Genomic DNA, 15,302 nt, shown 5'->3' with positions numbered 1-15,302 from the left:
GCCATTGCTTAAAGAAAAAAATAAGCAAACATGTTTGGTGTTCGCCAAAAGGCATGTGGGAGACTCCCCAAACATATGGAAGAAGGTACTCTGGTCAGATGAGACTAAAATTGAGCTTTTTGGCCATCAAGGAAAACGCTATGTCTGGCGCAAACCCAACACCTCTCATTACCCCGAGAACACCATCCCCACAGTGAAGCATGGTGGTGGCAGCATCATGCTGTGGGGATGTTTTTCATTGGCAGGGACTGGGAAACTGGTCAGAATTGAAGGAATGATGGATGGCGCTAAATACAGGGAAATTCTTGAGGGAAACCTGTTTCAGTCTTCCAGAGATTTGAGACTGGGACGGAGGTTCACCTTCCAGCAGGACAATGACCCTAAGCATACTGCTAAAGCAACACTCGAGTGGTTTAAGGGGAAACATTTAAATGTCCTGGAATGGCCTAGTCAAAGCCCAGACCTCAATCCAATTGAGAATCTGTGGTATGACTTAAGGATTGCTGTACACCAGCGGAACCCATCCAACTTGAAGGAGCTGGAGCAGTTTTGCCTTGAAGAATGGGCAAAAATCCCAGTGGCTAGATGTGCCAAGCTTATAGATACATACCCCAAGAGACTTGCAGCTGTAATTGCTGCAAAAGGTGGCTCTACAAAGTATTGACTTTGGGGGGGTGAATAGTTATGCACGCTCAAGTTTTCTGTTTTTTTTGTCTTATTTCTTGTTTGTTTCACAATAAAACATATTTTGCATCTTCAAAGTGGTAGGCATGTTGTGTAAATCAAATGATACAAACCCCGAAAAAATCAATTTTAATTCCAGGTTGTAAGGCAACAAAAAAAGAAAAACGCCAAGGGGGGTCAATACTTTTGCAAGGTACTGTATGTGGGAAGGCAGGTAATAGAGGGTCTATCATTAGGACACAGGCAAAGGGGCAGAGTCTATACAAGGGGGTGGGAAGCTCACCTTGACCTTTCTTCCTGCACTCAAACTAACTTGATAGAGCAGCTGAGGCCCGCCTTTGTTTGGTAACTGATTTGGTAGGCTCCATTTTTAAATAAATATGTTTAAAAACATGATTTTAATAGTGTAATTGTAGAACCATGATATATTCTTCTTAGTTCACAGCAATAAATTAAAGGTTTGTGAGATAATTGTTAAACGTGTTATTTGTTAGATTCTTCATGTTTGATGAGGACTAAAACTTGGAGTGATTGATAAGGCACATCAGCCAAGAAACAATGTATGCTTAAGCAGAACGGAGATGTTTCTAAATAGGTTTTTACTCCCCTTAAAACAATATTAACATAGTTATTTATAAATATAGATTCCAGTCACCTGCAATTCTTCAACAGGGAGAGGGGACTGTGTTCCAGTCTTGCAAGGTTGATTATTTACTTTTACATTGCAGGTTTTATACAATGTTTTTTTAAAGTTTCATTTTGTATATTAATGTTTATATTTTAGTTTTTATACAAAGACACTAGAGGAGCCAACCCTTGTTTTCCCAGACTTATTATATTTGAGTGTGCCTTTTAAATAAACAATTGAATGGGACATTTTCTGTTATTTTTCTTGTGGTGCTTTGTGCTGTGCTGAAGGGGGGACCAAGTGATAGCTATCTTTCATGTGCATTTATCAAAAAAAGTCACTACATAATGTAAAAGTATAGTATGTCCTAAAAATACTGTATTCCAAAAAAAGTCGGAAAAAAACCTTGGCTTAGTATTCAAAAAAAGTCATAATATTGAAAGATTTAAAACATGTTGTAGTAAAGTATGTTTGAAAAAGAAGTGATAAATATGTTGAAAAACTAATGTTATTAAATGACAAAAAAAATGTCATAGTAAAGCAGGTCAAAAAAGTTAAGTTTTTTAAAGGGTCACAGCATAGTATGTTATATAATGCCAATAAAAGTCTTAAAGTAGACACAGTATAGTATGTAAAACTAAATATATATAGCATAGTTTGTTAAAAAAAAGTCCTCTCATAGTATGTCAAAACTCATGTTATAGTCAAAACAGACAATACAGTATTATATAGTATGTTAAAAAATAAAAACATAAAAATATTATTGTATAGCATGGCAAAAAAAAGTCAAAGTATAGTATGTAAAAAAAGTAAAAAAAATCCCAATATTTTTTAAATGTCATGTTTTAGTATGTCAAAACAAGTCAGAGTGTAGTATGTCAAAAAAAATAATAAAAAGATATTGTAAAGTATGTTGAAGAGGTCATGTTATAGAATTCCAAAAAAGTCATAAAATAAACATAGAATAGTATGTATAAAAAAAATAATAATATGGTATGCCAAAAAAGCCATAGCATTTTAAAACATGTAAGTGTTTGTGTAGTGTGTTGAAAAAAATAATAGTATAGTATGTAAAAAAGATCATAAAAAGTCACAGTATAGTATTTCATATTTAATGCCAAAAAAAAGCTGAAAGTAGACACATGGCAAAAGAAGTAAAAAACAACAAGGATGTGGCATGAGTCATCTTATAGTCGTAGTATAGTATGTTTAAAAAAGTATTAAAAAGTCACAGTAAAGTATGTCAAAAAAGTCAGTGTAGTTTGTCAAAATAAATCACCACATTACATTTCAAACAAGTCATAGTATAGTATGTTGGAAAAGTCATAACATTATATATAGAGAAAATTCACGATACAGTATGTCAAAAAAATTCAAGAAGAAAGTCATAGTATAGTATGTCAAATAAAGGGACAGTAAAGTATGGTTAAACAAAAAACATAAAAGTTACAGTATAGTGTGTCGAAAAAAGTAATAAAAACACCATGATATACTGTTAGAAAAGTACATAAAAATGTACATAAAAGTAAAAAAAAATCATTAGAAAGTTGCAGTATATGTTGTAAGAAGTTATATAATAGTCATAGTATTTCTGGAAAAACAACATAGTCATTGCACATTATATAGTATCGTAAAAAACAAATCACAAAAAGTCATTGTATAGTATGTCAAGTTAAGTCAGAATTTATTTCAAACAAGTCATAGTACATATATAAAAAAAGTCATAGTATATAGCATGTTGAAAAAAAGTCATGTAATGACTGTTTGAGCACCGTTTATGGCGTAAACAGAGTCCACCTCCTCTCGTCCCTCTGGAGTCCTGCACTCCGTCCTGCTATCCGCTCGTCAAGTGCAGCTTGATCCGAGATGAACGATGGTGCCGGGTCTCTGAAGATGTGGGCTCAACAGTCACCTGGCACCAGACAGCCAGCAGGAGGCTGGGTAGTGGAGTAGCCTTTGGTCCTAGCTGGTTTAACTTCGCTTCCATCTCGTCTCTCCTCCCTGGGGCAGTTTGGTGGTGTTTTGTCTGGGCGGTGATCGTCTCAAAGTCGGCTGCACTTAATCCAATTTCCACGCTTCCTTTTCAGATGTTGATGAATGCATTATATATTCACATTCCATTAGTAGAGTATGGTTTTAAAAAACACAGACAGTGTGACAAATTAAGACCCACTGAGGCTGCATTTAAACCAACACCACACGTACACTAATCTGACATGTCACAGCAGCTTTCAAGCCTCATCTACATCAGCTGTGATAACATCGCAACTGACCATCAATTTAAAAAAGGATTACAGAACAAACGTCAAGAATCATTTACCGATTCTTGGTTCTCAAGTTGTGGAAGAAATCAATAATTATTCATCATGAAAAAAAACCCCAGAGAAAAGTGAGTGGCAAAAACATTTTAATATAAAATACTGTAGAAGGTAAAAAGGCTACATGATTAGAGAGGATCCTTTTGTAATGATGCAAATTATTTACCTTGATGGTTGGCAGACCATAGACCTACCAATTACTGTATGACATACATAAACTTTACCTTACTGAAAGTGCTTCATATTGAAATCAGCAGGTGTTCTTGTGTATTACATTTGTTTTTTATACAAGTACAAAAAATGAAATACAGAAACTAAAGAGGGTTAATGTAAAAATATTTCAGAAACATAAACATCTATGTGAATGGTCTTAAGTAGCACAAGTAGTTGTTCAGACGGGATTCTTCCGCACATCAATTAATGCATTGTTTGAAATCAGTGGTCCGATGTTGAGGCTGGAGCGGCGGGACTCTCTGCGAGACTTAACCACAGGCAGGGATGCCGGCCCACCCCAGGACCCCATACCAGTTTGAACTACACGGTTAGCAGGAACATCCCCAGCTGCTTGAAGCCATAACTCCTCCATGACAGCAGGTTCCTCTGTGGGGAGAGAGGAGCGTCTCCACGTGGACGGGAGAGGGGTGTTCACCAGCTCACGCATTTCCTCTCTGGACCTGGAAGGTTTGTCAGACTGGCCCGTCCCCCTGCCTCCTGGACTGTCTTCAGGGCAGCGGGTCAGCTTCTCCATGCTGCCAATGCCTGCTGGTTTACCATCAGACGCCACAACGGAAAGACAACACATGTCAAAAGGACAGTTAGAGTTGCCGGAAAACATGAATCTTACTTGCAAGTTTCTTAAATAGTACAATAAAATAATAATGTATATAAACGTATAAAGTTAGAATAAGCTCCAGCTTAACTGGCTACAATATTAATAGCAATGTTGAAGTAGGAGAGCTCATCCACAGAGCAGGGGAGAGGCTGCAGTGTGATAATAAATACTACGATCTTCAGCCTATTTAATACCAAGTTTCACTGACTATAAAATAAAATAAAAAGATTTTTCTTATTCATCGCAGTCTTTTGTGATTTGTTTATCATGCATGTTCATATCGTGATGACGATGAAAATATGATTAATCAGTCAGCACCAATACTAGGACTTTATTAATGTCTTTTTATAGCGTACTATACTCTACTATTAGTTTTTAATGACATGTTTATGACATACTACACTGAAGTTTTCATGAAATGTTTTTATGGCTTTTTCATGAAAATGTATTTGTAGTTTTTTTTGGTGAAATACTATATTATTTTTCATGACATAGTATACAAGGACATTTTCTATGACTTTTAATGAAATGTTTATGGAATCCTATACTTACTATAACATCTTTAATGACGCATAAATTATGGAACATTTTTATGGCATACAAAACATGACTATGACATTTTGTCAGAAATGTTTGTCACACTATACTATGACTTTTCATAACTTTTAAGTGACAGTATATTATGGATTTTTTAGTACTTTTACTTTTGATACTACTCTATTTGACCTAGAACACATTTTTTTTACTTTTCTGCCATTTTATAGATCAAGAATGGAGATATGGTAGTTGCTGAGAATCTATGTAAGAATCTGAGAGACATGACTGATTATAAAAAATGGAATTACCTGATGATTTGTGGAAGAGTTTTTACACTGAAGTCATTTTTTAATGCCAAGCAGAAGCAAAGTATGGCTTAGTAACGTAAATACCTGAAGCCATCTTGCTCCAAGCTGTAAACACAATACTTATGATAATCATGAATATTAAAATAAACACTTTTATCTAATAACACTTCTACCTTTACCAAGGTCTTTTGGCTGGCTGCCTGAACCACAGAGCTCCCTCAGTTTGTTGCTTAGTTCCAGATTTGCTGTCTTGTAGTGAGTCAGCTCCTTGCTGAGGTTATGGATCCATCCTTCATACTGCCGCTGCCTCCCTGCCAGGCCCTCGTCAATTTGCTCTGCGGAGGCAGAAGGACACCCAGGAGAATCACTTTTATGAGATGATTATGAAAAAACTCTAGCAACTTGTTTGTACATAAAATGTAGAAGATATTCTAACTAAGATGGTTAACCACTTGAATCTAAACTATATCCAGTGTAGACCAAAGACAGTGGGATTCATAATATATTTGAAGTGGTGCAAGCCACATATACACCTGCAGGCAACCCTTGTTTTTAGTGAGAGATAATAAATCAAAAGTTCTGCACCTCGACACTGCTGCAGTAGGAGCTGCACACTCCTCTCATGTTCCTTCTGCTGTTGTGTGAGCCGGCGATCTGTGTCGAGTTGTGTGCGATCGAGGGCGTTCTCCAGCCACTGCACCAGCTTCTGCTGCTCATCCAGTTGCATTTCCAACTCAGCCAGCGCAAGCTGTAGCTTACGCTCCTCCTCACGCAGAGACACCACCTGCAGGAAACATTAACACTCTTTAGCTTATATATTGATGAGTTCAGACACAAAGAGTCACACCCACGTAAGGTCTGACACCTCGCTCAGCCTTTTTAATGAATGAGTGATCAAGTGTTTCTATTCCAATTGGTCGTTTAATGTTGTTGATGTTTAAATTGTTTTTTAACCAACTAGTCAGCTTGTTTAAAAAAAAAAAAAAAAAAGATACAAATAAATACATTTTGCAATGCCAAAGGAGGTGAGAACATGGTAAAAAAAAAAAGCTGAATGTTGAGCATTGCACAGACCTTGTCAAAGTACTTGCACAGCAGAGCTCTGGTCTCAGAGGCAGACAGGTAACTGAGTTTGTCCATAAGATTCATCTCCCACTGGGAGAGCATACTGGCAGACGCCCTCAGCTGTCTCTGTCTCTGAGTGATGGCCTCATTCTTGTATTCAATAGCTGCATCCAGAGCCTCGATAGCCTCATCCAACTGGAAAACTGTTCGCTCCTCCTACAAATGTCAGAGGGAAGGAGGGAATAGATGGACTTAATGAGGATGTGAACATGAACATTCAGTCACAAACAGGTAATATCACACCTTCCAGTGAGACTTTGTTACTGCTATACTACTATAACTGCCATGTGAAGTACTTAATTCAGGTTTTCTGCACAGCAATATCCCCCTTACTTTGAAATAATACCGACCAAGCCTAGCGTGAACCCAAGAGTAATATCTGACCTCAGGTGAGAGCAGGCTTCCCTGTCGCAGCTTATCATCCAGCTCCACTCTTTGTTTAAGCAGTGAATCTTTCTCTTGACGGAGGTTGGAGATCTCTTGGCGAATCTGCTGTGAATCTTGAGCACTGCTGCTGCGAAGAAGACCATTCCTCTCACTCAACTCTTGCTCAAGTGACTCAATGCGCCCCGTAAGCATCACCAGGTTTTTACTCAAGGCCTGTAGGGAAGATGAATACAAATGTTTTAGCATTTGCCAGTTGCCCGTGTCACTGAAAGGAGTTGTTTGTGGTTGTTACTACCTGACTGGAGCGGAGCCTCTTGGTCTCCAGTTCACTGCGTTCCTGTAGCAGGGCTTCTTTCTTGGCCAGGATTTGCTCTCGTTTAGTGAGCTCTCCTTCCAGATCTTCCAGTTCTTTCCTCTGGTCCAGTACCCGCTCCATTTCCTCATCCAGCCAGCGCTTTTGTTCCTCAATCTTCTGCTCACAGGGCGTCAAGACACAAAAGCCCACTCATCATGCTTAAATATAGACAAAGAAACACACACTAAAGCTGCAGGGGAGTGACAGCCCCACAAGCAAAACTCCATGCATCTCTAACAAAATGACAAATTCTTAAAAGTCAAACCATTGTATGGCTAATTTTCTTCTGAAGTTTAGAGGCAATTTTTTTTCTACAAATTCAAAGTTAGGAGAGGTATAGTCTCCTTGAGATTCTTGTCCCACCTGTTGTTCTTCTAAAGAGATGACAGAACCATTACTGCCGCTGCGTCTCTGCCTCTGGAAGGCAGCGACCTCCTCTGTCTTTATTCTCAGAATCTTTTGCTGCTGCTCATTCTTTATCTCGAGTTCCTACAGAAGGGATGGAGGGGTGGAAGATACAGGTCAATTACAGGATTAGTATAGAACAAATATATCTCTGTCTTAAAGAAATAAATGCATTTGGCCCCTCACACAGTATAGCGATACGTTTTACTTCAAACCATTGCCAGACATTTGGACTTTTGATTGGTAGTGGTAATATTACATGTTTTCATTAGGCAATTGGAAAGATTGCAGATATTAAAAGAACTTCTTCAGCACACTTCCCTGGCCTGATGTTGAGCTTGAGGGAGCTTTCCCGAAATGTTCAGACAGAAGGTTGCTTACTGCCTTTACGCAGCATTGGTGCCAGTCAGGAATGCCAATAGGGTCATGGTATCCATACTTTAAAAGTTTCAATCTTTCACTGCTGCAGGAGATTTTGTTTGTGCCCTGTGTTAAAATGATACCAGTACCTTGACTCTGTGAGTTCTTCTTTGCATTTCGCTCTCCAGACGTCGTTTCTGCTGACTTTCCTGACGCAGCCGCCTTTGCAGCTGCTCCTGCTGTTGCCTCATACTCTGAACACTTCGCTCCAGCTCTAACACACGTCGTTCGCTCTGAGCAGGAAGGTTAGCAAGACGAGCTGTATCCCTCTGACGCTGACTGAGAACCTGGTACGAAACAAACATATTTTCATTTTCAGAAATGTAAAAGTACAGGTCTAAAAGGTTATGTGTATAATAATATAAATAAAGAATAGTACAGTGTGTTATTGCTAATTACACATCAGGGAAAGGACATGGGTTTAAAACAGTATCTTAGCTGCTCAAAAATATTCTTTCAGATGCCACACAATTCAGCATCACTAACTCTCTAGTTGTCTGTTGTTACGTGTTATTAGGCATAAATACAGAGGTGTAGCAGTCAAACCTGAACTTTGCTCTGAGCAGCAGCTATCTTCCTGCGACATTCCTGTGCTCTGGTTTTGTCCGTCGTGCTGATTTCTCTCTCTTGTCTCTCTAGATCCTGCAGCTGCCGTTGGGCCTCCTGCAGCTCCTGTCGAGCCTGCACAGCTTCACTCTCCAGAGCTGTGATCTTATGGCTGTATTGCTTGTTCAGGGCCTGGGCATCCTTACCTAAAAAAACACAAACAATTAATAAAATAATACAAAGAGAACCTCTATTTAGAAAAGATGCAGCTAAAGAAGGGTAATGAGATCAAAACTGGTACCCGTTTTGACCAGCTCCTTGATGAGTTCTTCCTTCATACGGATGGTGAGAGACAGCTCCCTGATCTTCTGCTGTGCCTGAAGAAGTCCCAACTCTGAAACGCCCTCAAAACCTTTCAGACTTTCACGCATAGACGTCTCTCCACTACTGGAGTTGGCTACAGAGATTGGAGAGAATACACAGGAGATCAGCAGGGTGGTATCATGAGGAAGGTAACAGAGCTTCAAGGCAACCGCAAAGGTACAAGCCCTAATGTGTGATCTTCCTTTAGTAACAACACAGATCAGTACTCCCTGTTTAACTCTTGTCCTCCATACGAGCATAAATTGGGTGTAATGTGACCTGTGGACCACAGAGTAGACACTAAAACCATTATTATGATTAAACCATATTTTCTTATGAATTCTTGAAATTGTATTCATCCACCACAACTGGAGTTTTGTTGACAAAGTGCGCTTGAATCATAAAACACAGAATTTTGAAAAATGTAAACGGAAATTATTTCAAACCCTGATTCTATCAGGACAACATGTAACATCTGATTGCGAAAGGAACTAAAACACAATAAAAAGCTATATAAATTGTCATCTCATATGTGGTTGGTGTCTCCAAAATGTACTACTTGGTTCAGTTCACCAAACACTGCATGCCTAAACATCTGAGGCGCAACAGTGTAGAAACCTCTCCACAAACACACGGTGAACCACAGCAAAGTACACATGAGGGATCAAAAGGGCTTCTAAAAGACTTCAAGCATGACTTTTCTGTGCAACTACAAAAGCTATGTAAAAGTTTTCTCAACGAGTGAACATGTAAATATAATTACAAATTAGATTAATGCATGAATGATTTCAATAGCAGGAACACAAACATTTTTTTAAAAATGTTTAGTCCTAGCAAACAGTGGAAATCCACCGGATAGGGATACCGTAGGTTGTTAAGACTTACATGCTTTTCTGGCTAAACAGAGGTGCTGGTCTGGCTCAGGCAGAGATACGAGTCCTCTACCACCAATCGCTAGTCCCCCTGATAGCACGTCCCCCTTGGTCCAGGTCAGGTTCACCTGTCTGACAGAATCATTACATTATATACATTTCATACATGAGAGCATGTACTCAGTATGTTATGTGCGCAATATTAATATCATAAACACTCAATATAAATAGTGCACGCTAGGATTTCTATAAACACAACATACTTGCGTCTCTCCTGGCTGAGGTTGGACTGACTGAACTCTTCTTCTGTGTCTTGCATGTCTGCTCCTCCTGGGATCTCCTGCTCCTCATAGAGGCTACCATCCTGATCCCCACAAGGGATATTACCAAGACTGCTCACTGGACTGACCTGTAACTAGACACATGAATTTCCTCCATTTCTTACCACATTTTAAACTTTTGAATCCACAAAACACCACAGGCTGAAACACTACCTGTGCTGGTTGGTTACCTGTCTGTATGTGCCTTCATTCTGACTGTGTTGCACGGAGCTTATAGGGGCTGTGTGCGGCCGCGGCCTCAAGTTAAGGCCCAGGCCCATGAGCCCTGGAGTAGACAGCAGACACTGCAGCTCTACTATCAAGTCCTGTTGTTCCTGCAGTTTATCACTCTGAGGCAGAAGAAAAGTAATCAAAGTAACTTCATCAGCGAAGGAACTGATTTTCAACATGTTACAGCATGTTGAAAATCAGTATATTATGATGGTGACACATGAATATGGCATGCCATGATTAAACTGTGAAACACTGCACTAATGGAAAAACAGTATTAAAATTGAAGTGTATCTCACTTGCTGCTTGTATTGCTCCATAGCATCCTCCAGAGCTGCTAAAAAGTCTGTGTTCTCTCCCTCCAACCGCTGGATCTGTGCCTGAAGCAGGACAATACTATCCTCTTTCTCTCCATGCTCATTGCTCCACCTCTCCTCCGCAGCCTCTGGATCCTGGGTAATAGTTTTTTTTAACACATTCATAAACTTATCAGTGCTGGATACCAAAAGTTCTGACTAAAACATTTTTTTATATTTCCTTGGGAGTGTGAAAGAGACAAACCTGGTTCCTCACAGAAGGTCTTCCTCTCCTTAATGCAACACTGTCTTCAGTGGAGCTGTTTTCGATGCCACTGTCTGGTCCTGAGGCAGTGGTCAGTCCACTGCGCTCCTCCTCCACTGAGCACAGCCACTCCTTCACTCTCAGACTCTGCTCTGCAGTCAGAGCCCCTTCACTCTGCAGCTCCCGCAGCAACCTGAGATATATTAAAAATACAACATGTGAATGAAGGAAGCACACATACTTCTTAAATCTAAATGCATGAAAATGAAGCAAAATACACATCTCAGTCAGGATTAGAGACCTGATACACACTCCACTGAGTGAAGCCTGATAAAGATGATAGCGCCTATAGCTTCATGCCAACAAACTCCACTTTTTTTTTATCAGAGTGTGTGTCATGTATTTCTTTCAGCTCCTAAAGCTAACAAGCCAGTGTTAACGCAAAAACACGTCCCCAGCAATTCACTTATTTTCAGCAGTGAGCTGCACTCAATCAAAAATCAAAAATAGTCAAAAAATGTCTGTCTCTAAAATACACATGAGTGAAATTTCTCAAATGTGCGCTAGCAACTGGATTTAGTTTGGCTCAAGTGGAATTAGGATAGTTCATATTATGGTGGTGGTTTAAATGAACAAAATGATTAACAATAGTCAGGAAGAAAGATGCCTGGTCTGTATGGCATAAAATATTTACCATAATTATTGACCATAATTTAATATCCTTAATTTAGTTTTATATAATGGCATGTGCATGGGGAACCCATGGCTTATAAATATAAAATATACAGTCATTCATAAATGAACTTACCAGTCAATGGTCAAAGACCAGAATACATACTAAGATAGTTAGTAGCAGTCAAAACCTTTACAGCAAAAAAATTATAATGTTGGAAACTACATGGAAGTTGATCAATCACTGTGCTTTAACCTGTAAGCAGTGTCTGTGCACGTCCTATAGTGGGCGCTCTGGGCTTGCAGTCTGCTGATCTCTCCCTCTCCAAGTCGAGGTCTCCTGTTTGGATCGGCGTGAGAAATGATGCGGGTCTCTGAGCGCTGGCGGTTTTCGAGGGCTCTGCGAAGGGCCTTGATTTGTTGCTCCAGCCCCTCGACCCGATCTGGCTCACGCTTGCAATTGACCGTTGCCCGGTTTTGAATGTTTCTGGCCCTTGTGGCGTAGTTTAGTGTATTCAGGCTCTCATCAAAGTCTGAGGAAGATGGGCTGATGCAGGCAATCATCAGTGTTTTTGAATTTCCTCCCAAAGAGTCTTTTAGTATCCTAGGTGAAAAAAATATGATATGAATTAAACCAAAGAGACATTTCACAACAGTTTCTGTTAGACTGGTATGCTAAAACTTATTGAAAACTACCTTGTGATTTTAGAATCTCTGTATGGTATATGAGAGCCTTTCCTCTTCGGGTCCCCCAGTGCCCCTATAACATTTCCCAGAGCCAAAAGACCACTGTTAATCTGGATACTCTCTTTCAGTCTCTCTCCAGTGTTCCCCGTCTTTAAGATGCGCTCTGAACCCGCAAGATCAACAAAGTGGAACTTGGAAGACAACACTTGTGGTCCAGAATTTGTAGCAGTCCCGTAAAGGCGAGAGCTTCCCCGGCGCTGGTCCATATACAGGGTGAAAATGGTGTGTGACCGGCTGGAGTTTAGATTCATCTGGGTTGCACCAGTGTGCCTGGCTGTGTTTCCTGACTCTAGTAAACTCAACACCTCATCAAGACCCTCCACTTCGCACTCCTTTACGCCACACAAAACTACAAAGTCACAGAGACAAAAACATAAAACGCAGATTAATACATACACAAACCACTTAAGTAAAATGCTGCATAACATTTCATATCACAACCACAAAGACACGCTTAAAGACAAATTAAGCTGCCTATTCTATACCAATGTTGCCTTTATCCTCCCTGATGTGGATGTCCTTGCTGGCTGTCTCCACCTCCAGTAAGTCCTTGAAGTCCTCTTTGTAAACCTCCAGATAGGACACTCGGACAGAGAAGTCTGTCAGGTCATTTTCATCTAGCAGCTTGAAGACATCTGCAACAGCCCTGGGGATGATTCCCTGCTCCTCATCTCTAAAGGAACCTACAAACACAATTTAAACACACAGAACTTAACGCAACTGGCTTGTCATGGTAAAACTTGATTAGAGCACAATGTTTACTTTGTTTTACAAGCCCAACTGATGTGTGCTGTACTTTCCACCTGGTCTTGTTTTCTTTTGAATGATCTTATGCAAAAGGACCTAAACTTAAACTAAATTTAATACAGAATAAACTGAGCTGAAATCAAATGAAGTGAACAATGGAAAAAAATGATAAACTTACAAATATTAGCTTCTCCAATGGTGTAAGTCTTGCCAGAGCCTGTCTGCCCATAGGCAAAGACTGTAGCATTGAAACCTTGAAAGAAAGCATCTATGAGTGGCTGGACAGACGATGAATAAATCTCCTCTTGACAGCAAGTTTCTTCAAATAGGTAGTCGCAAAGAAAGTTTCGGTCGTGGCCCAGAGTAACTCGACATAGCTCCGAGTCCACAGTGATACAGCTCTCGTGGCAGTGAAGAAGCTCTTTAGGCAGCAGGGGACGCACTCGAACAGCTACTTGCACTGCAGAATAATCCCCTCTGCTTTGGCCACTGGGCACTTTGGGAGACATTTCCGCTGCACCGCTGGAGCTCCTCTGTGATCCTCTGCTACGTATGAATCATCTTTGGGCCACTAGAGGGGATAGAAGGTCTCATGAATCTCATGTTGTCTGGCTGAAGGATGTAAGTGAGAATGTGAATGATTACATGAAAATGCAATGAAGCGACCTAGCAGCAAAATAAATTGTTTTTGTACAGATAGGAAACTATTTTTGCCATAAAACTATATTGTACAACACACTTTAACCTCCAGCAGGAAAGGGTTGTGTGCATATCCTTTACTAATTCAATCAATATACATTATATTTGTGATGTAGTAACTAATCTGAAAAGTAGAAATTAGAAATACCTGACAAATCAAGGTACTTCATCACATTGATGTACAATGAAATTGTCCTGCATTGAGTGTACAGTATATTGTGCCATTGTCTCTCCAAGTTCAGCAAGTTTACACTTTAACGGGATTTTTGCATGCATATTTAGACTTAAGGCAAGTTGGCTATGTGTTTCTCTTTAACCTTAAAACAAACTGAGCACAAAGCAAGTGGACAGCTGTCAAAATGCAAGTGTGTGAGTGTTTATCACGTTAATACTGGTAATGCAAACTCAACACACTCTGCAGCTGCTTTGTATCAAAAACATTTAACTGGAAAATAACTGAAGAACAGATATGAGACATAAGTTACATCTTAGTTTTGATATTATTTACAGAGGTGGCACTGCATGCATTTAGCTAGGACCTGGACCTGGACGGGTCAGTCCCGTCCTGGGCAAGACATCTACATCTACACAGACCCTTACTAACTAACTTTTTTACGTTTATATACAAAAACAGTCAATGTTAACATATAGCTTGTGACTAAAAATGTTAGTATGAGGAGTTGTAACTCTTTATTTTTGACAAATAACGTTCACTTAACGCGACCGTTACTGCACAGTAATGTGGGACAACATAGATGAAACTCCTTATTCTTTATTAAGGCTGGTTAACTTTGACTAACGTCACTTAGGCTCACGTTAGCAGGCTAACGTCATCATTATAGATACAATAAAACACAGTGGTCCACATAAAGTAGCTAAAGTTAACTTATTTTGACCATGTTAGCAAGTTGACGTTAGCTAACCGAGCCCCCGTTACCACTGTTTAACAAAGTAAATACGTGAGGTAGTTAGTATGTAACGTTACCGTTATCCATACAAAAACACACGCACGTCGGCTTTTCTTAAATATTCCATAACAAGCAGCATCCCTAAAGCTCACACGCTAGTTTGCTCGCCTGTTTCCCAGATAACACTTTAGCTAAGCTAAAGTTAGCACGTTAGCCAGCAGTCCGAACAGGAAAATCAAAACATGAGGATGAGGCTGGATATCTTTCTCTCGAGCCGCTACTCTGTAACATTATCCCGTAAGAGATGGCTCACGTTACACTGGGTGCATTGATCGGGTAAGGTCTCATTACCGCTAACAGCTGGAACAACTTACTTACATTTGGCAGAAGTTGCACCATGGATTGAGGATAACACTGGAGTTTTTTTATGGAGTGTGGAAGTTGAGGGGCAGGGGGAGGAGCCCCAAAGTTTGGGCTGAATTTTGGGTGTGGTCTCTAGAAACCATCACGGCTCAGAGGGCCCAATTTCAGAGGTAAACATGGTGATTTATAGCTGCAGAATTTAACGCATGACTACTAGGAAGTATGTCATAATACCAGTGTATTAAATAACTATAAAACTAACATATATCTGAAT

The 15,302-nt window shown here is 39.8% G+C and overlaps 1 protein-coding gene across 6 annotated transcripts; it reads right to left on the bottom strand.

Moving 5' to 3' along the window:
* Window positions 1–3,702: 3,702 nt before the first annotated feature.
* kif7 (kinesin family member 7) lies at window positions 3,703–15,090 on the bottom strand. Of its 6 annotated transcripts, none has more exons than XM_068730869.1 (20): window positions 15,044–15,090; window positions 13,237–13,629; window positions 12,797–12,994; window positions 12,261–12,660; window positions 11,821–12,168; window positions 10,893–11,085; window positions 10,631–10,783; window positions 10,292–10,450; window positions 10,044–10,195; window positions 9,794–9,912; window positions 8,847–9,002; window positions 8,546–8,751; window positions 8,089–8,286; window positions 7,538–7,663; window positions 7,115–7,291; window positions 6,817–7,032; window positions 6,382–6,588; window positions 5,893–6,091; window positions 5,481–5,642; window positions 3,703–4,392 (listed from the first exon to the last, which is right to left on the bottom strand). In XM_068730869.1, exons 2-20 carry the CDS (start codon window positions 13,565–13,567, stop codon window positions 4,022–4,024), a joined length of 4,071 nt encoding a protein of 1,356 aa, XP_068586970.1. In that variant the 5' UTR covers window positions 13,568–13,629; window positions 15,044–15,090; the 3' UTR covers window positions 3,703–4,021. The 6 variants fall into 6 exon arrangements, with proteins under 6 accessions (XP_068586970.1, XP_068586972.1, XP_068586974.1 ...); XM_068730871.1 differs by having other exon boundaries at window positions 3,703–4,389; XM_068730873.1 differs by having other exon boundaries at window positions 5,487–5,642.
* Between the last annotated feature and the right edge of the window lie 212 nt (window positions 15,091–15,302).

This window comes from Cebidichthys violaceus, unplaced genomic scaffold (assembly GCF_023349555.1).
Source record: "Cebidichthys violaceus isolate CVI_PGR_0920_01 unplaced genomic scaffold, fCebVio1.0.p SCAF_5, whole genome shotgun sequence".
Classification (NCBI taxonomy): Eukaryota; Metazoa; Chordata; class Actinopteri; order Perciformes; family Stichaeidae; genus Cebidichthys; species Cebidichthys violaceus.
The sequence above is the reverse complement of the archived record's forward strand: the minus strand, read 5'-3'. Positions and strand labels throughout refer to the sequence as shown.